Genomic DNA, 26,858 nt, shown 5'->3' with positions numbered 1-26,858 from the left:
GAGAAGGGGCGTCTGAGGGTATATGCATAACCCGCAGCGCAGCTCTCCTCTCTCTCGTGTCGACGTTACGATGACCCTCCGTCGACGATGCATCCTCCTCTGCGTCCTTCTGGGCGGCGCCGTATGCATCTTCACCGTTTTCACTATCACCGTCACCATCGTTTCCGTCGCCGCCCTTCCCGCCATTGCCCTTCCCGCCATTGCCCTTCCCGCCATTGCCCTTCCCGCCATTGCCCTTCCCGCCATTGCCCTTCCCGCCATTGCCCTTCCCGCCATTGCCCTTCCCGCCATTGCCCTTTCTGTCCTCGCTCTTCCTGCCCTCGCTTTTTCCGCCCTCGTCCTTTTCGCCCTCTCAGCAGTTGGTTTCGGCGCCCTCGGGCCCGTTGCTGGTGAGCGTCGTCGTCTCCCATCAGCCTCCCTTCCACTCACTCATCCCGCAGGCTCGTTCGCCGCCGCATGGCAGGCGGCGACCGGCAACGTCGTCGCTGGCTCTCTCTTTGCGACCTTGCAGAGCATCGCGATGACTGGCGTGATCCCACCCCTAGGATACATCATTTCTGGAGGAGTCGTCATTGCGGTCTTAGCCCTCTGGTCCATTGTCTCAGCCCTCTGGTCCATTGTCTCGGGAGTCGCTGGCGTCGTCGTTGGTGCCCTCATGGGCTAGCTCGTGTAAAGAAGGGAACACCCTGCTCTTCACCGATTCTGACTTCATCCCTGTCGACCTGAGCTTTGTACCAGCCTTTTCCGCACAAACCGATGTCTGCGCGGTATGGGGTCATTGACCCGACTTTGAGGTCAATCGCGATATGCAGAGCCCACCTTGATCCCCTTGAACCACGACTGTCGTATCTGACAGACATGTGATGCGTGTCGATGGACATATATATCTTCATATCCAGTACCTAGCACACCAGAAACCGCTCTCGTGAACCCACTTCGCATGCGGTAAGAATCTGTCTCCACCTCCACCCCTGCGCTCGCGTTGCCACTCGCTCTGTCATTCGCTCCCAGTAACAGTCCGCCAGGCGCTAGGAAAGCCGCAGCGCCGACCGATGTCAACGCCACAGAGGATGTCCTCTATGGCATCGCACGGCACTTAAAACTCATCCCCAGCCTATGGTCCGTCCTCCCCTGGAAACCACGGCGCCGGGAACATATCGACGCGGTGCGACGAAGCATACGACGCCGTGAGCGGCGGCACCTACGCCTGCCCCAAGCCCGGCTGCAGCGACGTACCCGGCGAGGGAGAGTCCGCGTGCGGTCGTGGAGATGAGGCGCTCGGGGGTGCGCACCATGTCGAGCAGAACGCTGCGGGAAGCGGCCGGCGGGCCTGCGTACGCTGGCAAATCCCCGGTCTTTCACGCACGATTTGTCACAAAGGCGGGCAGGCGGGCTTACCTCGTGCGAGCGAGGCGGCGAGCAGCAGTGCGCATAGCGCGCTGGCCGCCATGGCGAAGATGACGAACCTGAGCGGGAGGGCCATGGGGGGCTGGACTGCGGTGGGATGTGTTGTGTTGTGGTGTGGGGTAATGCAGGGCACAGCTGAGACGTGCGACAGCGCCACAGATGCGGTGGGGGCAGACACATATGTACCGGCCGGGGTCCTCCCACGATGGGCAGCTCTTCTCGCACCAATTGGCGGTCGTCGTTACCATATTCGTCCGCGCAGAAGCGTCAGCACGTCGTGTGGAACGGCGGCCTTTGACGTAGGTCTCGGAGGTGGTATGGCTATTTCCAGTGGTGGTCCACGATGCGGGGGCACTTGTTGGACCATCTTGGTACTGGAGGGTGCCCGGGGGCAGTCATGAGGCAGCAGGCCTGGATCCCGACATTAAATGAATTAGATGCTTGGTGCACCATCTTCAGACTTCTTCTGGCCGCAAGTATGCCCGCTTCGGTCGACTCGGTGACATCAAACCAAGTATCAGGGAAGCGAGAAGAGTCGTCTGTTGATATATAGCTCGTGATGCTCCTCTGCCCCCTCTCCTCAGCATCACCATGAACCCCCGTGTAAAGAGGATCCTCGTCTATGCCCTTGTGGGCGGCGCCGTGTGCGTCTTGCTCGTCTCTGTCGTCGCCCTTCCCGCCCTCTCAGCGGCCGGTTTTGGCATCCTTGGGCCGCTTGCTGGTGAGCGTAGACATCTCCCATCACAACCGCACATCCACTCACTCACCCCCAGGCTCGTCCGCTGCCGCATGGCAGGCAGCGATCGGCAGCGTCGCCGCTGGCTCCGCTTTCGCCACTTTGCAGAGTGTCGCAATGACTGCTGCCATCCCAGCCCTATGGTATATCGTCCCGGGAGCCGTCGGTGTCGGTATCGGCGCCCTCATTGGCTGGCTCACGGGAGGACGGAACCGCCCTGCTGCTGGCGCCACCGCTGCTGCTCCGGGTGGAGATGGAGGGGATTCTTGGATGATGGACGCGATACGTGCTGTCAGGCGCAGGGTCCACCATCTTCGCTGGGCAAGCTACCGGCTATCCCTCTGGCTTTCGCCGAGGGGAGGGTACACACGTTGCAGAGGTGACGATGGCGGCGAGCGGGGACAAGACGGCGAGCGGGGACGAGGTCGCGGTCAAGGCTTCGTAGGTTGGGTGCACGGTGTTGCGAGGAGAGCGTGGGATTTTTTTTCTTGGCTGAGACCGAGATGGTAAGGAAGTATCCTCGGGAGCCTGTAGGACAGAGGAATTCGTACAGGACGAAGAAGACGTCGGAACGCGTTGAACGCGACGAACGTGGGTATACCGCACGATACGAATTGTATACGATAGTAAATTCGTGTCTTCTTTTCATTATCTTGACTGTTCTCTTGTTTCTCTGCTGTCTCATATGTACGGCCTGTGAAGAGGGAATGGAGCATCGCGGTCTCCGCCGGCGCCGTCGGTTCAGGCTGTGTAGTCGTTCAGCTCCGCCAACAATAAGTGGCCGTCCGATGTGGCAGCAGATTTCCGAGCAATTGCTGGTTGTGGCTGCCCAGTGACGACCAGGCGATGGCGGTGACAGTGCCCGTGCAGATTTCCGCAGAAACGAACGTTGATGCGTGGGGTTGTGTCCCGATCATAATACGATCTCGATCGCAAAACAGGCATTCCAATCTGCTTATAGATGTGGCAACGCAAGTCCGATTGCTCAGCTCAGCCCAAGTCACTTCTTACCTGCCTTGATGTCATAGAACAGAAATACCACACTTCAATCATTTGTTTCATTCATCCTCATCCCCGCAAGGATCCACGCAGGACAACAGTTTCAGTGATTAATCAGAAACATGATTGGCACACTCCGAAGTGCAGCACCAACACGCGAACGACGCGCAGAAACCCCCCTCCGCTTGTACACCTCAAGTCCCCCATAATACAGTGTCACGCAAAATAGACAACATCCATTTGAGCAAACATCTCGCGATGATAAGACAGTGGTTTAGATTCAATAGATTGTTGTACACACAAAGATACAACATTGAGATAATCCATCAGACAAACGCCCAACTCGCTGACCCGACTCCCGTCTCGCCCAAAGGGCAGACAGGAGCGCGGGCCAAACGTCCTCGAGTCCGCCCAAAGACGGACGTGTTCTCGGTATAACGAGCGGGCGCGGATGTCATCGACTGGACACGAAGGATGTGGCATGTGTAAACATGCGAGACTCGAGTTAGTACCTATAAAATAGATCCTAGCTGAGTATGTTCTAAGGAGACAACGATGCACGGCGGGGGCTTATATACGGGCGGTGTTTAGGGCGGGCTGCGCGGACGTCCGGCACCGGGAAAATTGCGCGACGCGCCCACGTGACCGTGGCACGGGCGTATCAGGACGCGTCTTCTAGCGTCGGCACCGTGTTTATATTTATCTTCGGCCCTCTTTCTTCTCACCGACGGCTTGCGATGCTAATAGGGTGTAATAGAAGTCGTTGACATACTGCGGTGAGATTGGGTACAAAGAACAAGCAGAGTGCGGACAATGATACAAGACTAGAGGCTGTAGTATGGTATGATGCGATGGAAATGCGGAGTCGACTCGTAGTAATGCATGGGGAAAAGAAAGACGAATATATATGTAGATAATGAGTCGCGCTTTTAACACGCGGCAACCGCGACCCTCGGCAACTCCGCGACGCCCTCCAGCTCCCCTTCGCTGCCCGCCGAGTACGAGATATCGCGCACGGGGCGCAGCTTGGTGATCACGGTGATCTTTTCTTCAACCTGCGGCGAGTCGAGCGGCGAGTCTGTTAGGACGGGAAGCTCGAGGATCGTCTGCGGCACCGCGGCGTCGGGAGTGATAGGTGTCTCTACTTGTAGACTGGCCGAGGCCGAGCTGCTCGTCGATGCCGTGCTCCTGAGCGTCCCTGACGGCGAGGGTTGGTGATGATGGTGATGGTGATGGTGGCGCGGCGGGTCACTGAGAGGCTCGTCGCCGATCTCGCCCTGCTCGAGAACAATGCCAAACGGCGGCTCGTCGGGCGCGGCGGTGACGGCGGCGGCGATGACCTCTTGCTCCGCCTCCGTGCTGGAGCGCAGCAGCGCCTTCTCCTTTGCGACCTCCTTCGCGAGCTTGTTCATCTCCGTGCGGATGCGCGTCGACATCTCGAACGTGTGGACGAGGCCCGTGTGGTGGTACGGCTCCCAGCCGTCCGGCAGGCGCTCCTCGTGCAGCCACACACGGAGGAGGTCGAGCGGGACGCCGGGGAGCGGCTGCGCGTGGTGCTGGCCCGACGCGGAGCACTTGCCCTTGAAGAAGCGCTTGAGCTTGCCGAGGAACGAGGGCGGGTGCGCGGGGAGGGAGGGATCGGGAGCGGGGTTGTTGAAGAGGTGCATGACGATGGCCATCTCGCCGCGGGCGATCTCGGCGTGGAGGCGGTCCATGGGCTTGAGGTACTCGGCCTCGCGGAGGACGCGGGCGCGGGCGATGTCGTCGGGCGTCATGAGGTGGCCGTCGGCGGAGAAGGCCATGAGGCCCTCGAGCATGTCCTTGTGGACGTGGATGGGGGCGTACTCGTCGCGGTGCTCGACGTCGGGGTGGACGAGGGACGCGTCGTGCTCGATGCACATGTGGCGGGAGAGGTCGTGGAGGCAGATGCGCTGACGGCGCTGGCCGAGGAGGTAGAAGCCGCCGTGGACGAGGACCCAGGCGAGGGGCGCGGAGAGGCGGTAGCCCTTGCGGAGGCCGTGCATGAGGACGTGGGGGGTGATGCATTTGCCGTCGCGGGGAATGTAGCCGTGGTTGGCGAGGGTGTTGAGGGCGGGGCAGGGGGAGCGGCTGTCGCCCGTTTGTGCGGGACAGAAGCCGTTTTTCTTGCCGGTGACGGGACACTCGCCGTGCTGGTGGGTGTGCTCTTGGGAGGCGGACATGGCGGGTTGGCGGGAAGAGGGAGGCGGTTGAATGCCGATAAGGATGGCGCAGGTGGTGCCGACTTTTATCGGGAGGGGCGGCGAGCTTCCCGTCGGTACTGATCGGTAGGCGCTGGCAGGGAAGAGAGGGATGGTGCGACAGCTGACAGCCTTGAGGCCCACGATCTCCCCTCTCGATTTGCGCCCGCGCCCAGATTGGGCAGCGCCTGTCGGCTATCGGCCGGACGCGTCCATCCTCCGTGTTGCACCATCCCCGCTAGTCCTTGACACTGCCATGGAAGACGCCATCCTCTGGCCTGGGTTCAACGACGTCAGCTAGCGCTAGGTCACCGGTGCACCCTTGACGATAACGGCGGGAACCCAGCTCCCCCAGTGCTCTCATCGCCCTCGGTCTCTTTGCGCCTGTGGAGCGTCCGCGCCCGCTGTGCAGATGTCTGCAATCTGAAAATCATGGCGAATGACACCACATGGCTAGATGAATCCGCCCAGGTACCATACACAGCTCACCGGGCGTAACACTTGACAGCATCGCACTTTGCGCTACGCTAATGTACACCGGAGGCGGCGGGAACGGCATAGCCAACAAGAAGGTGGTCTGACGTACCAGCGCTCGGTGGAGCCTTAGCATTTGCCTAACGGAGATAGAGCCATCGCAGGACTTGCGATCTCATGCAGGGCATGTCGGCCTTTCAAGTGTCCGACGCTTTGCGCTAGCATCTGCATAGCCGACAGTCCAGGGCTCATCTTGGCGAGAGACCCACGAGATGTAATAACTGGACACTCTCGTGGTGGATGGCATGAGAAGGGCCTGATGCGCCGGCTTGTCAGTGTCCGTAGGCAAAAGTCAACGTTTCGATTCGACGTTGGTCTAGGAGAACGTTCGAACTTCACAGCGGCTCCGCGCGTCCAAGATGGAATTTGATCGCGTGGCACGTGACATATCATGTCCGATTTTGTTTCCGCGTGTCGAATTCATTGAGTATCCCTAGGCAGCCTACAACAGAGCGCCCTTTTGGTGAGTCTTGTGAGCCGGAGGGTGGTCACTATAAGCCTGTTTCAACGCGCCCCCCCGGACCGTAAGACAGTACAGTATTTCGAGCGTGCTAGCACTTGCCGTCTGATAGACATGCCGGATGTTGGCCGGGACGATCTCATCGGTCGTACCGCTCCTCTGGTACGCCTCTCTAAGGCTTTCTCCACTGCTACTATGGCATTCAACATCGCTCGAGGAGAGTGGAAGATGAAAGTATTGCTAATGAGCAGATGCGTTTTGTGTGCTCCCCATTCCTGTGTCAGAGCTTGTGTTCCACACTACTCGACTGTCTCGCAAATTACAATTTGCACAACTCCCCCACTGGCTATTCCTGACCTTTCCATTCCAGTGGCCTTTCCAAGGATAGAAGGACTATCAACCTGCCTGCAGTACATGGTGTGGGAGTTCCCATACCGAGGTTTCGACGCGACGCGTCCGCGTTGTGTATAGATCACGACGACGCGTTTCGGAGATAAAATCGCTTACGTAACCCCGAAATCGCGACTTACTGCCCCCAAATTGAGACAGACTCAGTCCACTTGCGATATTCACGCATCGCCGCCCTAGCAGATAAGTATCGCGTGCACACCATGGCACCATCATTCCAATTGCAACATACCGAAGACCTTCGTCTCTTCCATTTTGATAGAGTGCTCAGCGAAGGTGAAACACACATGCTCGATCACGTATCTTGTATTTGGATGACCGCTCACGCGACAGTGCTTCCCCGCGCCTGAATTGCTTCAGACACGGCCGCGCGCACGCTTGTCGTGCTGGGCAGCTTTCCAGCCGGCGACGACACCGATGCCCGACTTCCTGCCATTGTCCGCGTCGAGAAGACCGCGCTCCCCGCGGCCGCCCCGGCGGCCCTCGTCTCAGGGATGGTCCGCGATGTGCAGGTCATCGAGCACAACGACATTGTGCGCCGCACGCTGCGTTTCCGTTCCCACTCGCGCTGACGCCGTGCGGTAGTATACGTGGCTGCTCGCTTGGCTGCAGCCCTCCCAAGAGCGTCCAGATGTGAAAATCAACATCATCTGCCCCGCGACGGACGTGCATATCCGCAAGGTGGGCCGTCCTTGTATACTCCCGCCGGGCGTGGAGTGATCCCTGCACCCCGTGTAGTACTCCGCGCAGAAAATCCTGATGGTGCACGAAACGCCCGCCCTGTACGAAGCCATCGTGATGCCGTACATCGCGGCGTTCCCGCGCAGCCGCACGCAATGGTCAGCAGCGCCGCCCGCCTCGTTCCGCAGGCCGTGCTCACTCCGCGGCCAGGGTGACCGACATCATCGAGGGCCGCGCGGAGGCGGCCCAGGTGCTCCACCGCGACGCGCACCCCGACTACGGCTACGTGCTGCTCCCGGACATGAAGTGGGACCGCACCACGCTCGCCGCGCTCTACCTCGTCGCGATCGCCGCGTCGCCCGCCGTCCGCAGCCTGCGCTGTTTGCGGAAGGCGCACGTCGGCATGCTGCAGAGCATCCGCGCCGAGGCCGTGCGCGCGGTGCGCGAGCGCTGGGGGCTCGGCGCGGGCGCCCTGCGCATGTACGTGCACTACCAGCCGTCATATTGTGCGCGCCGCTTCTCTTTCTCTGGGGAGACGCCCATGCCATGCGTGTCTGGCTGACCGTGCCCGTCCCGCAGACCAGTTCCATGTGCACATCGTCCACGCGGAGTACCAGGGCCTGCTGGGCATGTCGGTGGGGCAGGCGCATCTGCTGGACGACATCATTTCGTTGGTAGGTGGGCTGTCACACTCGACGCGGTGCAGCTGCCGACACCATATCCATGCAGCTCGAGCTGGGCCCGGACGACGGCCCTTCGGTTTTCCAGCGCATGACCCTGACGTACGGCCTGGGCGAGCAGCACGGGCTGTTCGAGCCGCTGAGGGCGGCGCAGAGCCAAGTCGATCTCTGAAAATGCGGGAAGGACGAGGAGGCGGAGCGGTTTCAGCAGTTTGTATTCGTATTTGCGTGGCTGCAGGACGTGCATGTCGATTCTGCTGTTGCACACAGGCACCCACAGATCACGCTGCAGGTGCGGAGGCGAAAATGACAAACAATCGGACCTGATCGACGATCGGTACCAACAATCGCCCACTCAGCTCTATCGGCGATTATTTAAATTAAACTGATACGCCGCTGATCCTTTCCATTCCGTCATGAATATACCGGGCGCCAAATATTGTCTCCCCAATCGGGCATCTTTTCACGTCAAATCGCTCCAACGCCGCTTGTCCGCGACCAACATTGAATCTGTCTGAAGAGAGCTCTATCTGTAGCTCTAAGATTTGGGAGATCCGACAAACGGTGCGTAGCTCACCTACATGTACGCACAGGCTCCGAAGTGTTCCGAAGAACTTCACCGGCTTGCTTTCAATGTACTGCTCGCTTAGTTGGTCCACTGCAACGGCGATGAACTCGGGACTTTCTGCGTTCAGGACTCGACCCTGCACTGCGTATATATGAGCATGGTCTTGTGAAACCTATCTGCAGACGCGTGCGAGGAGGACTCAATGGCACTGCCGGATCATACCAGACTGGTTAAGCGTTAGGGTCTGGCGCAGCACGCCACCGCACAGCTACGGCGCACAGCCAACCGAACGCCTGCCGCCTCACGTCTGGCTACTATGACATCTAGGCGTCCAGACGTCCAGGGCCGCACGGGCGGCATGAACCTTCTCGACAATGCGTTCTGCGCGCGGCTCCGCCTTCCTTGACGGCACCGCCAGCTTCGTGCGGGGCTTCCTCGGGCGAAGGTGGTCCGGTGATGCGTGGCTTCCAAGCCTCCCAGCCTCCATCCGACTTCGCTCGACAGCGGTTTCTTCTTTCGCCCTTTCATATCCATAGCTCCGCGGACGCCTGCCTGGCAGGCGTGCGGCGCGATGACCTCATTGCATGAACCTCCGTCGTCGCATACGCCATCGTTCTCCCATGACGCCTGAGCTCTGCGCTACGGCCCTGAAAACGACAGAGGGCGGCAGCCCGCAAGCTTGGTAATGCGAGTCTGTGATAAGATCTTCCGCACCCGTTCGCACCTGACCAAGTATAGCCCGCCGTGTTCGCAATGGGCGTGAATCAGCGTCCGGGGGTACACGAGATTCTGTTCGCACTCTCCTGCGAACGCGAGCCTCGATGCTTCGCGGGACGCCGATGCTGCCGTCGCTGCCCCCGACTGCCCCCGGACGGGGTACATGACTGGCGCGAGGCAGGGCACGTTTTGCCCCACCCTTACACTGGCATAGCGCGCGCGTCGCCTGCATTTCATTTGCGCTGCGATCGATCGCAGCATGGCCGCACCCAAGTTCCGCATCGCTATCTGGTGCGTACGCCCCGTGTATCCGATCGCGGGATGTTGAGATGCGTTGGGGGATCTAGCGGCGGCGGCATTGGTGGGCTGGCGCTCGCCGTCGTCTTGGGGAAGTACGAGCAGAAGGACGCGCCGCTGGAGGTGAACGTGTACGAGGCGCGCCCAGAGATAGCGACGTTCGGCGCTGGTCTATCGGTGTGGCAGCGAACATGGCGCGTTATGCAATTGCTGGGAATGGAACAGGAGCTGTCCGACGCCTCGGTGCGGCCCCCGAGCAAGGGTCTCGGTGAGCGTCACGCACTGCTCTTGTGTGATCACCGCTCACCAGCGGCTTGTGGTGCCATCTGCAGGGCCCGGGTTCGTGTATAGACGCGGTGACCGCGAGACTGACACTTACAACTATCATACAGTAATGCTGCCTTGTAAGTGTCTTCGACGGACCAATATCGAATGGTCTGTAATGTGGGCATCTAGATGGTGCTACGACCATGCATAGAGCTGACATGGTCGGGGTCCTCATGAACAACATTCCGCCCTCGTACAAGATCCACAATTCGAAGAAACTGCAACAATATGTCGAGGTGCTGGACGATAACGGGAACCTCAAACACTATGAGCTTCACTTTGCAGACGGCTCCGTCGCAGAGGCAGATATCCTCTTGGGTGCAGACGGCATCAAGTCTGCCACGCGCATGTGCATGTACAAGTTAGCGCACGAAAGAGACTGCCCGCAAGACGTCGACCGTGACCACTGTACTCGATGCCACATTGCTACCCCAAAGTGGACTGGAATCATCGTCTACAGATCGTTGTTCCCCACAGAACGTCTGAAGGAGATGCATCTTGATCACCAGGGGCTCCGGTTTACGCTCTGCGTATGTAACAAGTTTCCTTTCCCCGCAAGTACCCCGTGATTATAGCCGTTCTGATCGCATGTGTTCGACAGTATTCAGGGAGATCGAAGGTATTCAATTCGTTCCATTCGTAACTTGACAGTAACACCCTGTGCGCACAGCATGTCGTTTCCTATCCCGTCTCGCACGGCAGCTTCATCAATTTCATTGGCTTCAAGTCATACCCCGATGCAGAGGGGTCAACGTACCCCGGCGGAAAGTGGGTGCAGGATGCTTCCGTGGACGAGCTCCGAGATCTCTTCGTGGGATGGGAGGGCGAAGTGCAGGAGATGCTTCAAGTACGTTTATTTGCGGTGACGACGGTCATCCACTGATATCTGGGCGTGCAGTGTGTCGACTCGACCTCGAAATGGGCAATCCATATGGTCACGGGCCTACCGTTTTCAGTGTCAGGCCGGGTCGCGCTGCTCGGAGACGCGGTATGCACGGCGTTATTGCGCTGATACCTTATTTACGAACCGGTCCATCTGACGGCAGGTACATGCCATGGAGACACATCTGGGCGCGGGCGCGGGCCAAAGCATCGAGGTCGGTTCATCGCCATTCTGGGGACCAAAGCAAAGGCTAAGCTGAATCCGACAATTACACAGGACGCGTATATCCTCGGGAGGCTGCTCGCACACCCTCTGACGACCTTGACCAACGTCAAGGAGGTCCTGCGTATATATCAATCTGTGCGCCTGCCGTTCTCGAATACGGTCCTCGGGCGCGCACGAGAGACGGGTAGGATGTGTGAGTTCAACCACCCGGCATACTATGATGGAAGTCCCGTCCCAGACGAGCGCGAACGACTGGAAAAGCTAGGCCAGGCGTTGTACAAGCAGTGGGAGTGGCAGTGGAAGTGGCGTTTCGATGACCAATGGGAGGTTGCGGAATGGGCTATCGAGCAGTTCCAGCACACGGACATCGCTCGAGAACAAGCACGGTGACTTACTAGCGTAGATTCTTGCTGTTGTCACTGCACAAGTGGAATAGAGCAAGCCGAGTATTATCGATAATCTGATGTGCCCACCTGTGCGGCGTAAACAAAAAAAGTATGACAGGCTAAAATTACAATATTTGGATTCGACGACAGTCCGCATGAAAACAACAAAATGCACAACATTCTATGTAAGCCAAGGAGAAAAGCGAATAGCACAATAATCTCGTCAGTGTCGTGCGGATCGTACCAGCGTCGTGTTTTGCACCATGTTCAGCAAGCTGCCTTCACATTTCCTCCTTCTTGAGCCACTCGTCGTCGGCATTGTTCGCCTCGGCCGCGTCGACCGCCTCGAGCAGTTCCGCATCCGGATCGGCGTCAGCGTCCACCTCCGCCTCCGCGTCGGGGTCGGCATCGGCATCGGCATCCGCGTCGGCGTCCATGTCGACGTCCGAGCGCTGCTTGTCGCCTCCGCTCGTGCGCGACATGTCCGAGCCCCTTGGCGAGCCGCGCGCCGAGCTCACGCCGTTCACCATGCCGTTCACCGGCGGAGTCGCGCTCGACGACTTGCTCCCGTTCACACGCGCACGGTGGTGGTGCGACGCGGGCGACTGGGCGCGCGAGCCCCGCTGGCGCGGCGCACGGTCCGCCTCGTACTCTTCGTCGTTCACGGACGAGCCCGGCAGCGTCGCGATGTACGGCGGCGTCGGCGCGCGCTGCGTGCCCATGCGCTGTCCGTGCGGCGTGCCAGGGCGTGTGCGCGATTCATCGCGCTCGCGGTCATGCCGGCCGTAAGGCGGCGAGGCAAGAATGTGCGGGCCGCTTGGTCCGAGCGCGCGAGAGGACTGAGAAGTATGATGAACGGGCATGGTGTCGGTGCGGTGGAGCGTGCGATCAGAGCCCGGGCGGCCATTGAGTTGGCTGTGATGATGCTGGGAGGGGTGGATGGCTGCGGGATGGAGCGCCATGCTGTTCGCCATCTGACCATCGAGTGTCCCGCGCCGCTCGACGCGCTTCATCTTCTTCCGGCATCTGCAGGCGCGCGGTCAGGTCCGGCAATGGCCGCATACGCGAGGCGAGCTGACGTACCTATCACAGACGGTTCCTGGCCCCTCGGGCCCTGGACCCCACTTTTCGACGCACTTGCCTTCTTTGTAGCGGCCGGGCAGCCCACACTGGCGGCAGATGCGCTGGCCTTGCGCGTTCGTCGGCGGATATCCGCCACCCCCGAGTACGGCAGGTCCCGAAATAACGCTGCCGGTCGGACCTGCGCGGTGCAGGCGTTAGCATGCTAATATGCGGCCTAGCGTCAAGCCGGACTCTTACCCAACGTGAGCACGCTGCCGTTGCCGCTCAGAGTGTTGGCGCTCCCTTGTCCCGTCAGTGTCTTGCTCTTCTTTACCGGCGCCCCAGTTACCGGCGGCGCAAAGATGTGCGTCTGGTAGGTCTGCACTTGTCCCGGCGCAGCAAGCGGGCCCGTGCCATGTCCAGGGATCGGCGATACGCCCGTGCTCCCTGGAGGCGACACTCCGGGCCCAGATGCGCTTGCAGACGGATGCAGCTGCCCGTGTGACGGATGCCCACCCACAGCTGATGAACCGCGGGAGCGGGAGTGGGAGTGGGAATGAGAATGGTGGGGAACAGGAAGGTGATGGTAGTCGCGATCACCGCGGTGCGGTGATTGCGAGCGGTTGCGCGAACGCGACGCACCCATGTGCTGCGGATGCTGTGGGAGCGACTGCGAGTGCGGGCGACCGGGCAGGGGTGCGCCGTCCATGCGATGGTCCGGGTCGTCGCCCGTCGTCGCCTCGAGCAGCATCTCGTCGAGACTAAGCGAGCTCGCGCGACTGCCGGATCGGGAGTGCGAGCGCGGGGAGCGGGAGCTCGAGCGGCCACGGTGGCGGCCGTGGCGATCGCTGTGCCCTACACGCGAAGAGCGGGAAGGGGCATCGAGGTAGCGGATGGGGATTGGCTCGTCACGCTCTCGATGCGAGCGATAGGATTGATGAGAGGGCTGGTGGGCATAGTACGGGTGGAGTGCAGGGACGCTGTTGCCGCCGGGATGATGGAGGGGTACTAGGGCGGATTGGTCGTGGCCGTTCGCGTAGACGTACTGGGGGGAGTTCGTGGGCTGAAGTACGTCAGACAAACATAATACAACGACCCTGAGGACCACTCACCGAAACGCTAAAGTGTCGCGAGCGGTCGAGGTCGCGGTCGCTACGGATGCGCTTGGAGGGCGGAGGGCCGCCGGGGCCGGAGAGCACGCCAGAGTAGGCTGCGCCGTCGAGGCTGCCAGAGCGGGGGCGGACACGGCTTGGGACCGGGGGAGGGGGGAGGGGTGGAAATGGCTGCTGGAGGGGGACACCGGCCCGGTGCGAGTTCGAGGGCGTGCGGCCGGAGGAATGCCTGGAGGAAGGTGGATGCGGAAGGGTGGGTGGTTGGGGACCAGGGATGATGATAAGCTGGCCGCCACCCTCTGCGACGAGGCGCGAGAAGCTCACGCGCGCGTCCATGGCGCGGATCTCGGAGGTGTTGAGAAAGGAGTTGAGCTGGATCCAAGCGTCCTGGATGACGCGCAGGCGAGCCTCGGCCTCGTCGCGGGCGATTTCTGCGCGGTCTGCGCGTGCCTCGTACTCCATGATGGCCTTCATGGCGGCCTCGGGAAGGGCAGACGACTGACCATTCGTGGCGGACGCGTTATTGGACGCGGAGGGGGAGCCGTCCGAGGCGGGGCGTTGCGGCGAGGACGCGGAGTGCTGGGTGAGAGTGGCGAGGAGGCGTTCGGCCTTTTCTGCCCTGCGTTTTGTGCGCGAGAGGTCGTGCTTGAGGGCCTCGGCTTCGCGGAGAGACTCTGAAAGGAGGTTTGCGAGCTGGAGGGGCGATTTGCCGGGGGAGCTGGGTGCTGAGGGCACGGTGAAGGAGGAGCCAGAGGTAGAGGGGGCGGGAGGGTCTGGGGGAGAACGGGTCGCCACCGCGACGGGTGGTGGGGGAGGGTTGGGAGAAGCCGACATGCGGTGGTGGAAGAGGGGAGCTCGCTGTGGGGGACGACGAGGACGAGGGGGTAAGGCGAGGGGGGGCGTGGCGAGGGCGGGGTCGGGGAATGGGGGAGGAAAGGGGGTCGGGCGGGGAGGCGCATATTTGAGTGACGGAGGATGATATGCGTGCGGCACGCTCGCGGTGGCTGGGCCTTCCGCTTTCGGGTGGCGCGTGCGGCGATTGGCTGCGGGCACGGCCAGCGCGCGGCGAGTCCCCTGCCTATTCGGGCCGCTTCCCTCCGCTTCGGCTGTTTTCCCGCCTGCGGGCGCGCTGCCTGCCCGCTCATCGGCCAGACACGGCCCTCCCTCCTCGCCTCCCACGCCCGGACCCCCGCCACTGCCCGCGCCCCCCTCGGCGCGCGCCCATGTCCATCATGGTGCGATCCGCAGATCGCGCGCAGATGCGACGCGACGGCGGTCGCTCCCCGGCGGCCTCCGCTGGCACGTCTGCCACATCCGGCGCATGCCAGCGCAAGCCGTGCGCACGCACCGGCGATCGCCCACCGCGCGGGGAGCAAAGTCATCCGACTTGTCCAGGCACAGAGGGTGCACCGCTGGCAGCGCCAGGCGCGCTCGCCACCCGCGTCGAGGCGCCAACGTCTTCCTGATTCTCCGGCCTCGCTCAGCCTCGCGTTCGATGGAAGGGTCTGATCCATGCGGCTTCGGGCGTTGTGTGCGATTCGGTGCGTCTTCGATCCTCGTCCTCCCGGTGCCGACTCGCCCTCCGCCCCGGTCCCAGCCACCAGCACGACGCCCTGCGTCCGCCTGCACGGCCTGGGCCCAGCCTCAGACCCCGCCCCGCTGCTCGACGTCACCTGCCCACGGCTCCCACTGCGCGAGCCACTGCCGCTTGCCTCTTCCGTCCCCGAGCCCTGCGATCTCCCTCCCCTCGCCATATCAGGCCCTCTCCAGCCGCCTTCCCCTCCTCCTCCTAGCGCACTCTCCCGGCGCTCGGCCGCCTCCCCCTCCTCCTCCTCCCTATCGCGCGTAACGGCATCCTCTCACGTTCATCCCCCCTTAGCTCACCTCATGCTTCTCCGCCACCCGTCCTGTCCGCAGCCACGCTCGCCTCCCGTGCCCTGCCTCTGTCCGTCACTTTTCCCTCCGCCATCTGGGGCTCATGCCGTCCCCTCTCCAGCCGCCCTCCGTCTCTCCGGCTGCTATTCTTACCTCGTCATCTCCCTGCCGTATCCAGCCGCCCACCGTCATGTCCGCGCCCGCGCCCGCGCGCTCCGTCCGGCTGGGTCAGCCCCATGTTCGCTCTCTTCTCGCGCAGCTGTCATAGAAACATCACCCGTCCGCGCTGCGGCAACGCGTTCGCGTCTGCTGCGCCTGCGTGTGCATGGCCGCGCACCCCTTTGCTCTCGCCGGCGGATACATGTCGGCCATTCCCACGTACGTCACCTCTCCCAGTACGCTCTCTCCAGCGGAGCCCCGCCTCACGCGGACCGTAGCTGGGTGACCCCGCGATGAGGTGCGGATCGCTCGCACTCTCCCAGTGGTGCGAACACGGCACGCACCACATGCGCCCCAGCTTCTGACATGACAGATAGTGGCTGCTCTTCGCCCGCATGGGCGGGGCATGATGCCCGAGCCGTCCCCGGGGTCCGTCCGGGCTCGCGCGGGCCAGCCCCTGCCGCGCTTGCCAGCGCGCGCGTTGTCGCAGGTGGCGTCAGGTGGCCCGATGCCCGTCGCCCCGTTAAATCAATCTTCCCCATGCCCGCTCCCACACCCCCGCCCACGTGCCTTCGAATGGGAAAATCGGCGCCGCCACTCCCTGGTGGCGCTGATCAGCGGTTCCCGGTCGGCCTGCGAGGTACCGCGGTGCCTTGCGCGTGCCGCTCGGCCTGCCGCCGATCATGCGTGCCCCTGGCCCGCCCCCCGGCGCTGCCGCCACCTGCGCCACCTGCGCCGGGTGTGGTGCTCTTTTTGTCATCGCGTTGTAATGGTCGGCCGCAGCAGCGGCAGGGCCAGTGGCCGTCTTGCGGGCGGCATTTGCTGCTGCACGGCCTCAGCGCGCCCGAGAATGCCGGCCGCCTTCCCTGCGCAGGCGTGGCGTGGCGGCCATCTCGATGATGCAAGGGGTGAGATTCTGCAGATGGCCGCGACACCGCCGGGCTGTCCAATCGATACGCGCGTTGGCGTCCGCGGCATGCGCCAGTTTGCTTCCGCTAAAGCGCCCGCCTTCCCCTGCACAGCGATCCTTCTCGCCCGATCCGAGACGGCCATATGGTCGCACCCCCGCCCATCACAACGCGAAGGCAACGAGGCACCGTCGGACGCTTTCCCCAGCGGCCCGCCAGCTCGCCGCCTTCAGTCCGCTCGCCCATCTCCATCACGCTTCGCGGGCGACCTTGTTCAGCGGCTCCAGGCCCCGCACTCCCAGGCTCCGCCCCCATCGAGCACTCTTTTCCCCGGCGCAGCCCGATCTGCGCTCGCCCGCGCGTGTGTGGCTGCGCTCAGCTGACGTCCGCTGCCTCGCCCCCTCCGATATGCCGGTGTCTTGTCACAGCCAGGCCTACTGTAGCCATGTCCTGTCCGCACTTCTCAAACTCGCATTGGTTATCTCATGACGTCACCTGAGGATAGCAGCTGGCCTTTATGCTTTGAGCTAAATATCATACATGTCATACACTAGATGGTCACACTTCAGCTCGAGTATCACCATTGTTGGCAACTGCTGATTCCTATCTGGCCAATGTTGTATTTTGTAGTTTGATGTGTAGATGCCACATGAATATCTCGGTATTGCTGTAATGTGTATTTGTGATGGTATTTTGTAACAATCTTTGATACAAGGAGTCAAAGGAATATTTTGTTAGGACATTTTAAAATTCATTAGTAAAATCCCAACCATTCTGACTGAGCTGACTTGCCTTGATATCAGCTGGTAAGATGTGTTCAGGGTGTTTAGACTAGAGTGTTAATGGTGTACAAATCAACCTTAATTAAGGTGTATTTCAGTTGCAACAGATGAAATTTGGCCAGACCTTTTTATTAAATTGTACCTGAACTATGTTAGATTGTTACATGAACTAACATAACATGTCGGAAATGTCTGAGGACCTGATTGTTGTAGCTGATGTTCAATGACTTAACAATCTGAGAGAGCCATGTAACAAGTCTGAATGGTACAACTGTCACGAGTTGACACAGTGTCTAGTCATTTTTTAATTTTTTCCTTTCTGCAGGCTTGAACCCGCAAGCTCTATACTATATGCTCAAACAGACAAGTTGTTGTCTACTATATGATTAGATTAGATGGGATGGCAGTGCATGACACGGCCTCTCTGACTCACCAGCCTCCAGGGCTGCATCAGCAGGCTGCACACAGACCAGCTGTGCATGAACCAGTGTGCACAGCCTCTCATAAACTCCCCCTATATATAAGCCGGCCTCTGCTGCCCTAGGGACCTCAGTTTCGACCTCTTGTCCCTAGGTCAGTAAGCCCTCATGTATTCTCACTTCACTTCATGTTGTGACTTAGGGTCAAGTGACAAGGAACAAACAAACTGAAAGGCTGGGGGTGTTTGACTGGGTTGACTGAAGCAATGCATCAGGAAAGTCAGCATTTTCTAAGGGACTGAGCACACTGAGGAAAGCACATCAGTTATCTCAGTCAGCCAGACAAGCCCAGTGTGCTAGTGATCATCAGTCCTGCTGCCAAGGATAAAGCAATTGCCAAAATGAGGGATTGAACCCTCACACTCAAATCACAGCAATCACTACAGCACTTTTACAAGGTGCATTAACCATTATGCTAAGTAGTCATATTAATACATATGTACTGTAAAACCTATATTTGTTACTCATGGCCTCCCAGTGGACTTGTAATTAGTTCCAGGCCTGACAGCGCTTCATCCTCTCTTTCACCATCATCTACCCTTGCTTGGTCATGTGTACACATTTAGCAATGGTGAGTACTCAACACTTCAATCAGTCCTACTCATTTTTGCAGTAAGCATGGATGGGCTGTGGGGTAGGGGAGCACATGTAGTAGGGTGGATGCAGAAAGCGAGTGCAGGCAGAGGTGCAGCAAATTCGGAGGATGATGATAATTAGTGACTTATAAATAGTGTCTATTTTTGTAACATAGAGTTTGCGCTATGTCCATCTGATGTCACCTAATAAACTAAAGCTTTCTGACACGGCTGAGTGCGACTGAGACTGCTAATGAAAATGGACTAATGAAAATAAAAGGATTTAAATTCAGGTTCTAACAGACTAATGAGCTAAGGCAAACTAAGGCAAACTAATTAACCATAAGGCTTTTGATGCCACTGAAATGGCTGACCTCAGTTTGTTAGGTGATTTCCAGTTTTCCTGATGTGGTGAGCGAGCTCAAACCTAAGGCTAGGGACAAGTAAATGTATTAAGTTAGTAAAGGTAAGTAAAAAGGAATACAGGGGCTTACTGATCTAGGGACAAGAGGTCGAAACTGAGGTCTCTAGGATAGCAGAGGCCAGTTTATATACATGTGAGGTTCAGGGCTGGCTGTGTGCTCTGGTCCGTGCACAGCTGGTTTGTGTGCAGCATTGCTGTGTCACAGCCACTGAGGCAGTGGCCCAGTAAGTCAGAAAGGCTGTGTAAGCAGTGCTCATGCTATGCCGGGCTGTGCTGCACAGCCATCTAATTTAATTGATTGAGGCAGCATGACTTGTCCATGTCAGGCACTACCCTGCACAGCAAGGTCATCAGTTCAAACCCAGGAAAGAAAAAGAAAAAGAAAAAGAAAAAGAAAAAGAAAAAGGAAAAAATAGTCCGTGATGTAGCAACTCATGACATTACCCCTCCTGTAGTGGTGCATGACCTCATGCAAGGCGCCCTTGCCTGATACAACGGTCTATACTCCTATATTGATGCCTGACTCGTAGGCGACGAGCGAGGGCTTATGGACAGTACATCGTCCTGAAGATCGAGCGAGGAAGTCGAGAATGACCACTACCCCAAGCGAAGAGGAGCAGAGACTTGGATGAATAACCAGGTCGAACTTAGGGTTCGACCGACTAATGGTACAACTACTTATACAAGTACCGACTGCGCACGGACCATCGTGTCTATGTGGTCGTGTTAGTGAAGAAAGAAACATAGTGGTATGATGCCGAGTACGAAGTGCGCACGGACCCCATTATGTAAGCTACATAATGTTCAACCTGCGGGTGAGCGCTAAGACAGGCACCAGTATGGGCGCTAGTAGTACAAGAGATAGAACGGAAAGACAAATGTTTCATTGCCCATCTCCCACCCAGAGCGGCAGCGTGCTTTAGTCAGTGGCGAAGGTATTGGCTGAAAGTTGGAACCACCAAAGGTAGCGGCATTGAGGCGGTGAGGGGCATTCAGATTCTTCCAGTGGAAGTCGGCTATGAGGGCCGGCACATTTGCAACATTGCGCACCGGTTCCCATGACGTATGCGAGTCATCATAACCCTTCCATTTGACAAGGTACTGCAGCTGACACCAGAAGATCCTCGAATCTTTGATGCGCTCAACCTTGTACTCCTCATCGCCCTCAACCTCAATAGTGGGTGGCTCCTCCGGCTCCTGGTCTGGGATGTCACTACACGTGTACTTGCTTAGCAGGGAGACATGAAACACTGGGTGCACAGGCACCAACTTTGGTAGAACCAATTTGTAATCTAAATCTCCGAGCTTGCGCTGCATGGCATATGGGCCGAGACGCTTGGGACTGAGCTTCTTGCTCAGCTGTTTCAGCTTAAGGTTCCAAGCATCAAGCCAGACCTTATCCCCTGGCGTGAAGACCAGTGCCTCTTGCACGTGCTTATCGTAGTACACCTTCATCCGCTCGACTGATAGCTCAAGTGCAGAGTGCGTATCATCCCAAATCTCCTTCAGGGGTTTAAGCCGATCTGCGGCTGCAGGCATTGTGGACATCAGATTGATCCACACTTGGATCTCAGGGTGATAAGCCCGATTCAGGAAGAAGGGGGAGTGCCTGGTTGCAGAGTGAACTCAGTTGTTCAGTGCAAACTCTGCAAGTGGCAACTGCTTTGCCCAATCATCCTGCCTGTGGCTTGTGAAAGCATGCAGATACTGCTCAATCTCCTGATTCCAATGCTCTGTCTGGCCGTCCGTCTGAGGGTGGAATGCTGTGGACAGTGCTGGCTCGATCCCAAGTCCCTTGTACACTGCATGGAGATACTTTGATGCAAACTGGGGACCTTGGTCTGATATGACATTGGCCGGGGCCCCATGATGCTTGAACACGTTGTGGATGTACAAGTCTGCTACACCTTTTGCCATCAGGGTCTCATAACAGGCAGAGAAGTGGACCTGCTTGGTAAAGCAGTCAGCGGTGACCAGAATCAAGTCAAATCCATGTGGTGATGATCTGCCATGGGTGCTCGGGGATCTCATTTGGCTTCAGTTGACCCTGGGGCTTGGCTGGGAATGTCTTGGTATGGTTGCACACATTGCAGGTGCTTACATACTCATTGATGAACTTAGACATCCCAGGCCACCAGTAGTTCTGTGATACCAGCTCAAGGGTTTTGGTACGACCACCATGACCGGCAATCGGCGAGTTGTGGTGGATTTTGACAATATTCTGCCAGAGCTTTGCGTTCTTTGGGACCTATACACATTCATGGAACAGCAGAAGCCCTTGTTTGGCATTCCGCTCCTTAAAGCCCTTCTGCAGACGAGGCGGCCTGAGGTTCTGCACCTTCTTAAGTGCCTCAGCCACCACCCGATCCTTATCCGAGCACTCTCTGATGTGTCTTAGGAGTGACTGATTGGCTGTCACCAATGCATGCCCATGCTGTGTGGAGGCAATGCGGAAGTGCTCCTGTTTGAGAACAATCTGATTGGTGTTGTCATCCTCATCGCTGACCTAATGGTCTGATCAGCATGACAGGGCATCAGCCTTTCGATGTTCTGGCTTTATGCGTGATGTGGAAATCAAAGCAAGCGAGGAACAGCAACCATCATGCTTGATGACGTGTGAGGTGCTGCGACGTGCACCAGTACTCGAGGTTCTTATGATCGGTCACAATCTCGAACTGTTTGGGTAACCCCTTGAAGTAGTGGTGCCAATCTTCCAACACTTCGATGATCGCAAGCATCTCCTTGTCATAGATCTCATAGTTACACTGGGCAAGGTCCATAGTGTGAGATCGAAAGGCGACCGGATGCCATTTTCCATCATCCTGCTTCTGCATTAATGCACCGCCAGTGGCATATCCTGAGGCATCAACCTCAATGTGCATTTCTGATTGGAGTCGTACAGCACCAGAACAGGGGTTGTGCCGAAGAGCCATTTGAGCTCATCGAAGGCATGCTGCTCCTCATCTCCCTAGTGTCAGGGGTTGTTCCCTGTGAGTCGGTCGAGTGGTCGCGAGATCTTAGCAGAGTCTTTAATGAAGTGGCGGTAGAAATTGGAGAACCCCCGGAACTTTTGAACATCTTTTTTGTTCCAGGGTACTGGCCACTCATTAATTTCTTTTAGCTTCACAGGATCCATTGCTACCTCATCGCCACCGAACACATAGCTGACGTAGTCGACCTTGGGAACATCCCATTCACACTTCTCAGGTTTCAGGAACAGATCATTATCTTGAAGGTGTTGCAGAACCTCGCGTGTGACCCTTTCGTGCTCCTCCTTATTGGTGGAGAAGGCAAATATGTCATCTAGGTATACAAGGATCTTTCTGCCAATGATGAAATCATGGAAGATGTTGTTCATCATCGCCTGGAAAGTTGCGGGAGAGTTGGTGAGGCCAAAGAACATTACCAGGGGTTCATACAGCCCCCGGTTAGTTACGAAGGCCACCTTCCACTCGTCACTGGCTTTGATCCAGACATTGTTGTATCCCCATCTGATGTTGAACTTTGTGAATAGCATAACGCCTCGGAGTTTGTTGACCATCTCGGTGATCAGCGGCAGCAGATAGCGATTTTTTATGGTGATCGCATTCAACCGGCAGTAGTCCTGCACGGGTCAAAGTGTCCCTTCCTTCTTTTTGATGAAGAAGAAGGGGGACAAAATAGGCGACTTTGACTCCCATATGTAGCCTTTTGCCAGCTGCTCCTTTAGGAACTTGTCCAGCTCCTTCTGCTTGTTGTTCAACAGTGGATACACCTTTGAGTGGAACATCAAGTAGCCAGGCATGAGTTTGATCACATGATCATATGGCTTCCTTTCGGGTAACCATTCTGATGCTTCCTTGGAGAAGACTTTCAGGAACTCATGGTACTGCTTTGGTACTGACTCCTTGGCGGTCTTAATGACCTTCTTCTTGATTGCTTCCTCCACGAACAGCTGGGAATATGTATGTGCTGCCACGATGAACAGCTAAGGAGCACCTGGAAGCATGATACCTTGCTCCCAGGCCTCAATCAAGTCAGCTTCCGTTCACTCAATCTCCTCTGGATCCTCTTTGGGCTCAAAGTCTGGGAGTACCTTACTCCGGCAGGCACCTATGACCAACTGTTTGGACTTCGGTAAACACCTGCACACTGTGGGCCTGACCCCCGTATCATGCGCAGTCACTGCTTGCTCCATTCGGCCAGTCTTCCTGGCACCGCACGTTTCAGGGCATTGAAACAGTTTGAATGAGCCAATCTCCTAGTTTATTTCAGGGTTGTGCTCGCGTAGCCAATCCAACCTGATGATCACATCCTCTGGACCTATGTCCGTGACCGTGAACACTGTTTTCTCGACATGATCTCCTATCTGCATCTGTAGCACAGCTACTTCCGAAATGCTTCCATCTTTGTTGAGTGTTCCATCGATATTATAGAGCAGAATTGGTTCCTTCAATTTCCGTGTTTGTACTTGATTCTCTGTGATGAAACACTTGTTGATAAATTTCGTGGTGGCTCTGCTGTCCACCATTGCAACTATGTCCTTGTGCCATCTTTTTTCCTTGAGGTGCACTGGAATGTGAAAGTGCTGGGACCCATGGTCCAACTCGTAAACATTTGCAGTCACCAATACATTGTACATATTGTTATTACAAGGTCTGACGTATGCGGCATAAAGCACGGACTGGATCAAAAAGACTCCTCCTTCATCACCCAATAGTGCTTGAGCTCCTTGTGCATTAACTTCATCTGTGCCAACAAGTCTGCCAGCGACTCAGATTTCTCTGGATGGGCTGAAGCGGCACTTGTACTTGCTGAGGATGAAGCAACGGGGGCGCTTGTCACTGCCTGGGTGGAACCCGAGGCAACCGTAGCCCGTGCGTCAGCGTGCTTGGTGTAAGGTTTGTCCTTACAGTCAGGGCACTTAAAGCAACAGTACCCTTTCTTCCTGCAGCCATAGCAATTGCCGGGGAAGTCTTTTTTTCCGACGGCCACATTGATGCTGGCCAAAGCACCTTGTGATCAGGGTGCACCACCACATGCACCACCACATGCACCTCCTTGAGCTGGGAAGAAACTATTCAGCTCAGGTCGACGGGCCTGGCTGATGTTAAGTTGCTGTTTGACTTCCGTGGTGTGCTTGTCAGCAGCTATCCACATGATGAACACCTCGAGCTCAATTTTTTGATAGACATAAGAGGGGATGCCGCTGAGGTATTTGTCACGAAGTTCCAGGTCACCATACCTGGAACGGTCCACCAGACCCTTGAACAGTGCAGAGAACTCCACGGCTGTGCGCCTCTCATGCATTGATTTGTCAGCACAGAGTTTGGTGAGCTCTACCTGTGCCATAGTGGCATCATCAAGATTGCTGAAGTGGCTTTTGAATGCTGTGATGAAGGCTCTGACATCGGTGAATGGTATTACAGTCCCTTGTACCCTGACTTGGATTGCCGCGAGCTGGGCAAAGATTGGGGTGGCCCAGGTGTGGGCATCCCCATCAAGCAGGCTTAGTGCAACTTGCACTTTGAGCTTGATGGTGGAGAGGGCAGTGTTGACCTGCCAATAGATGAGCAACTGCGAGATGAAGCGGTTGCACTTGATCACAGTCTTTCCATCGTAGTAAAGCAGGATAAGGTGCTTCATTACCTCCTTGTCAGGAGGAGCTGGTGATGACATTATCGGCGGGGGGGGATGGAGAATGGCCTGGGGGTGGAGTCAGTGGTTGTGATTGTTCACTGGTCAGACTTCGAGGGGAGTGAGCACGCAAGTGGCCTCGCGGCAGCGACAGCAGTGGAGGCGCTGGAGGAAGTCCGGAGGTGGGGTTACATATGACAGAGATTCAAGATGAGGAGGGGACTGCAGATGATGAGCTGGCCCAACTGATCTCTGGATGGTTGCTAGGCTCGGACTTCAGGACAATTTCCACCTGTGGCCCCAAGGAGGGCTGGGGCTACGCGGCTTGAGTGGGCACTGCAGGCTTTGCGACTGCTGCAACTGTTCAAGGGAGATTGGGGTCTCCTCACGCTTGACTTGTACTGGTGACAGGTTAGGGAATACGGGTGCCAGGGGATGCGGGTCAGGACAGAACAGGAGTGATGTGATGGAAGGTAGATCTCGATGAGGCGTATCTGAGAGCTGGACCTTTGGGGTGCTAGACCTGTCTGATTGGCGCATAACATCCTTCCTCAGCAGTGATGGATCACAGAGTGTGATTAGGACATGGCTGTCAGTCACAGATGAAGAAAGGAGCTTTTGACCCGTCACTGTCTGGGTCATTGCGTGAGACATCGAGTTGTTCTTGTGTGTTGAACACGTGCTCGAGCCTAGAGCAATCAAAGAATTCGTCTGCCACAGTGATGGGAGGGAGGAAGGGGAGGTGTGCGTACTATGAAAGGCCGTACTGTCTAGCTTACACCTACGGCACCTGAAGTAACACTAGGGTTTGCAATTCATGTGGGGCCCAGTACTGCTTTTGGCTAGTATGTAGCAGGAACCTAATCCACGTGTCTGTGAGGACAAGCACCGCCCACTGAAGTGTAGATGTTGAAAGGTTTGTTGCCTTAGTGGTGGCAATGTATAGTATGCTACCTAAGTATAGTAAAGGTGCGCACCACCTGACCTATGGAAAGTGAAAATGAATGAGGGAGTTCATGTGAACACCGGCAGTGAGGGGAGTTTTGACCTAATGTCATGACTTGGGGTCAAGTGACAAGGAACAGACAAACCAAAAGACTGGGGGTGTTCGACTGGGTCTCACCAAAGCAATGGTGAGCAGTGCTCAAACCTAAGGCTAGGGACAAGGAATGCATTAGTTAGTAAAGATAAGTAAAGGATACATGAGAGCTTACTGACCTAGGGACAAGAGGTCGAAACTGAGGTCTCTAGGGCAGCAGAGGCCGGCTTATATATATGGGGGATTTAGGGCAGGCTGTGCACATTGGTCTGTGTGCAGTTGGTCTGTGCACAGTAATGCTGACGCAGTCCTGGGGGCCGGTGAGTCAGTGTGGCTGTGTAAGCGGTGCCCAGGTTGTGCCGTGCACTGCCGCCCCATCTAATCTAATTGTACAGTAGATAACAACTTGTCCATTTGAGTATGTAGTACAGAGGTCGCGGGTTCGAGCCCGTGAAAAGGAAAAAAATCAAAAAATAGCTAAACACCATGCCAACTCGTGACACAGACCCTGTCTTGTTCGCTGTGGCAGCCGCGTAGCCAGTGCCCCTATTGTCGGACCTCCCACCATTGCCTGTGTCCATGCTTGTCATGACCATCCAGCCGCCTGCTCCCACTGGGTAGCCTCCCCTGCCGCCGCAGGGTGACCCCCCTGCACCTGGCAGAGAGGGTGATATGGACACAACATAGTGTTGGGAAGTACACCACTCAGAGGAAACAGCCACTGGGGTGGCTTTATCATCAGCAGCGAGGAGATCCTTTCAGGGATCCTGTAGAGTCATGGCTCTCACTGTACCATCAAAGTATCATGGCAGCAGTAGATGTGGACCTGTGGGACATGTCCAAGGGGAAGGAATGTAAGGAACAATACACCAGGTTCCAATGATAATAATACATTCTTATAGTCATTAGAGTGAGTTTATATAATCAAATCAATTGCTTCTCATGATCAATACAAACACATGTGTGGGGTCATTAAAGTGGATTGCTATGATGATTCTAATATGTGCTTATAGTGATTAGAAAGAGTTGTTATAATAGTAACAGTAGGCTGTTATGATGGTTATATCACTTCCTTATTGTGATTGGAGTGAGTTGTTATAGTGCTGTCTAATGATCATTAGAGTGGGTTCTTATGATTGTTGGTGCTATTTCTTATGGTCATTAGAGTGGGTCTCATTGTTAATAGAGCAGACTCTAATGGTCATTAAATTAGGTGATTACAGTGACTATGTAACATTATTAGAACACTTTCTTAAGGTTATTAAAGTGGATAATTATAATCATTATATTGTAGTTGTTA

At 56.9% G+C, this 26,858-nt stretch overlaps 9 protein-coding genes across 9 annotated transcripts; 6 read left to right on the top strand and 3 right to left on the bottom strand.

Annotated features, from left to right (window-relative positions):
• Positions 1-70: 70 nt before the first annotated feature.
• Positions 71-1,808, top strand: POSPLADRAFT_1048037 (hypothetical protein; the record flags this gene model as incomplete). Its single annotated transcript, XM_024479423.1, has 3 exons — positions 71-389; positions 441-647; positions 1,114-1,808. 3 exons carry the CDS (start codon positions 71-73, stop codon positions 1,806-1,808), a joined length of 1,221 nt encoding a protein of 406 aa, XP_024337440.1.
• A 190-nt stretch (positions 1,809-1,998) lies between these two features.
• Positions 1,999-2,588, top strand: POSPLADRAFT_1147607 (hypothetical protein; the record flags this gene model as incomplete). Its single annotated transcript, XM_024486082.1, has 3 exons — positions 1,999-2,128; positions 2,181-2,390; positions 2,440-2,588. 3 exons carry the CDS (start codon positions 1,999-2,001, stop codon positions 2,586-2,588), a joined length of 489 nt encoding a protein of 162 aa, XP_024337439.1.
• A 1,298-nt stretch (positions 2,589-3,886) lies between these two features.
• Positions 3,887-5,349, bottom strand: POSPLADRAFT_1040674 (hypothetical protein). Its single transcript, XM_024477780.1, has one exon. It carries the CDS (start codon positions 5,341-5,343, stop codon positions 4,072-4,074), a length of 1,272 nt encoding a protein of 423 aa, XP_024337438.1. The 5' UTR covers positions 5,344-5,349; the 3' UTR covers positions 3,887-4,071.
• Positions 5,350-6,966: 1,617 nt separating this feature from the next.
• Positions 6,967-8,296, top strand: POSPLADRAFT_1148784 (hypothetical protein; the record flags this gene model as incomplete). The annotated part of the gene is made up of 7 exons (XM_024486224.1): positions 6,967-7,039; positions 7,124-7,296; positions 7,349-7,444; positions 7,502-7,602; positions 7,655-7,950; positions 8,024-8,118; positions 8,174-8,296. The coding sequence occupies 7 exons, from the start codon at positions 6,967-6,969 to the stop codon at positions 8,294-8,296; spliced, it is 957 nt and encodes a 318-aa protein (XP_024337437.1).
• Positions 8,297-9,668: 1,372 nt separating this feature from the next.
• POSPLADRAFT_1148499 (hypothetical protein) lies at positions 9,669-10,602 on the top strand (the record flags this gene model as incomplete). Its single annotated transcript, XM_024486188.1, has 4 exons — positions 9,669-9,700; positions 9,757-9,974; positions 10,039-10,110; positions 10,187-10,602. 4 exons carry the CDS (start codon positions 9,669-9,671, stop codon positions 10,600-10,602), a joined length of 738 nt encoding a protein of 245 aa, XP_024337436.1.
• A 98-nt stretch (positions 10,603-10,700) lies between these two features.
• Positions 10,701-11,363, top strand: POSPLADRAFT_1116951 (hypothetical protein; the record flags this gene model as incomplete). The annotated part of the gene is made up of 2 exons (XM_024483479.1): positions 10,701-10,895; positions 11,124-11,363. Coding segments are annotated over 2 exons (435 nt in total), but the record flags the coding sequence as incomplete, so codon positions are not given.
• Positions 11,364-11,626: 263 nt separating this feature from the next.
• On the bottom strand, positions 11,627-12,789 carry POSPLADRAFT_1040672 (hypothetical protein). Its single transcript, XM_024477779.1, has 2 exons — positions 12,611-12,789; positions 11,627-12,553 (listed from the first exon to the last, which is right to left on the bottom strand). Exon 2 carries the CDS (start codon positions 12,487-12,489, stop codon positions 11,809-11,811), a length of 681 nt encoding a protein of 226 aa, XP_024337434.1. The 5' UTR covers positions 12,490-12,553; positions 12,611-12,789; the 3' UTR covers positions 11,627-11,808.
• Positions 12,790-12,887: 98 nt separating this feature from the next.
• POSPLADRAFT_1040671 (hypothetical protein) lies at positions 12,888-13,526 on the bottom strand. Its single transcript, XM_024477778.1, has 2 exons — positions 13,449-13,526; positions 12,888-13,328 (listed from the first exon to the last, which is right to left on the bottom strand). The coding sequence occupies exons 1-2, from the start codon at positions 13,469-13,471 to the stop codon at positions 12,935-12,937; spliced, it is 417 nt and encodes a 138-aa protein (XP_024337433.1). The 5' UTR covers positions 13,472-13,526; the 3' UTR covers positions 12,888-12,934.
• A 1,687-nt stretch (positions 13,527-15,213) lies between these two features.
• On the top strand, positions 15,214-17,026 carry POSPLADRAFT_1058814 (hypothetical protein; the record flags this gene model as incomplete). The annotated part of the gene is made up of 5 exons (XM_024481084.1): positions 15,214-15,546; positions 15,619-15,954; positions 16,014-16,060; positions 16,113-16,507; positions 16,575-17,026. The coding sequence occupies 5 exons, from the start codon at positions 15,214-15,216 to the stop codon at positions 17,024-17,026; spliced, it is 1,563 nt and encodes a 520-aa protein (XP_024337432.1).
• Positions 17,027-26,858: the final 9,832 nt, after the last annotated feature.

The sequence above is a fragment of the Postia placenta genome (genome assembly GCF_002117355.1).
Source record: "Postia placenta MAD-698-R-SB12 unplaced genomic scaffold POSPLAscaffold_10, whole genome shotgun sequence".
In the NCBI taxonomy this organism is placed as follows: Eukaryota; Fungi; Basidiomycota; class Agaricomycetes; order Polyporales; family Adustoporiaceae; genus Rhodonia; species Rhodonia placenta.
This window is presented reverse-complemented; position numbering and strand designations above follow the sequence as displayed.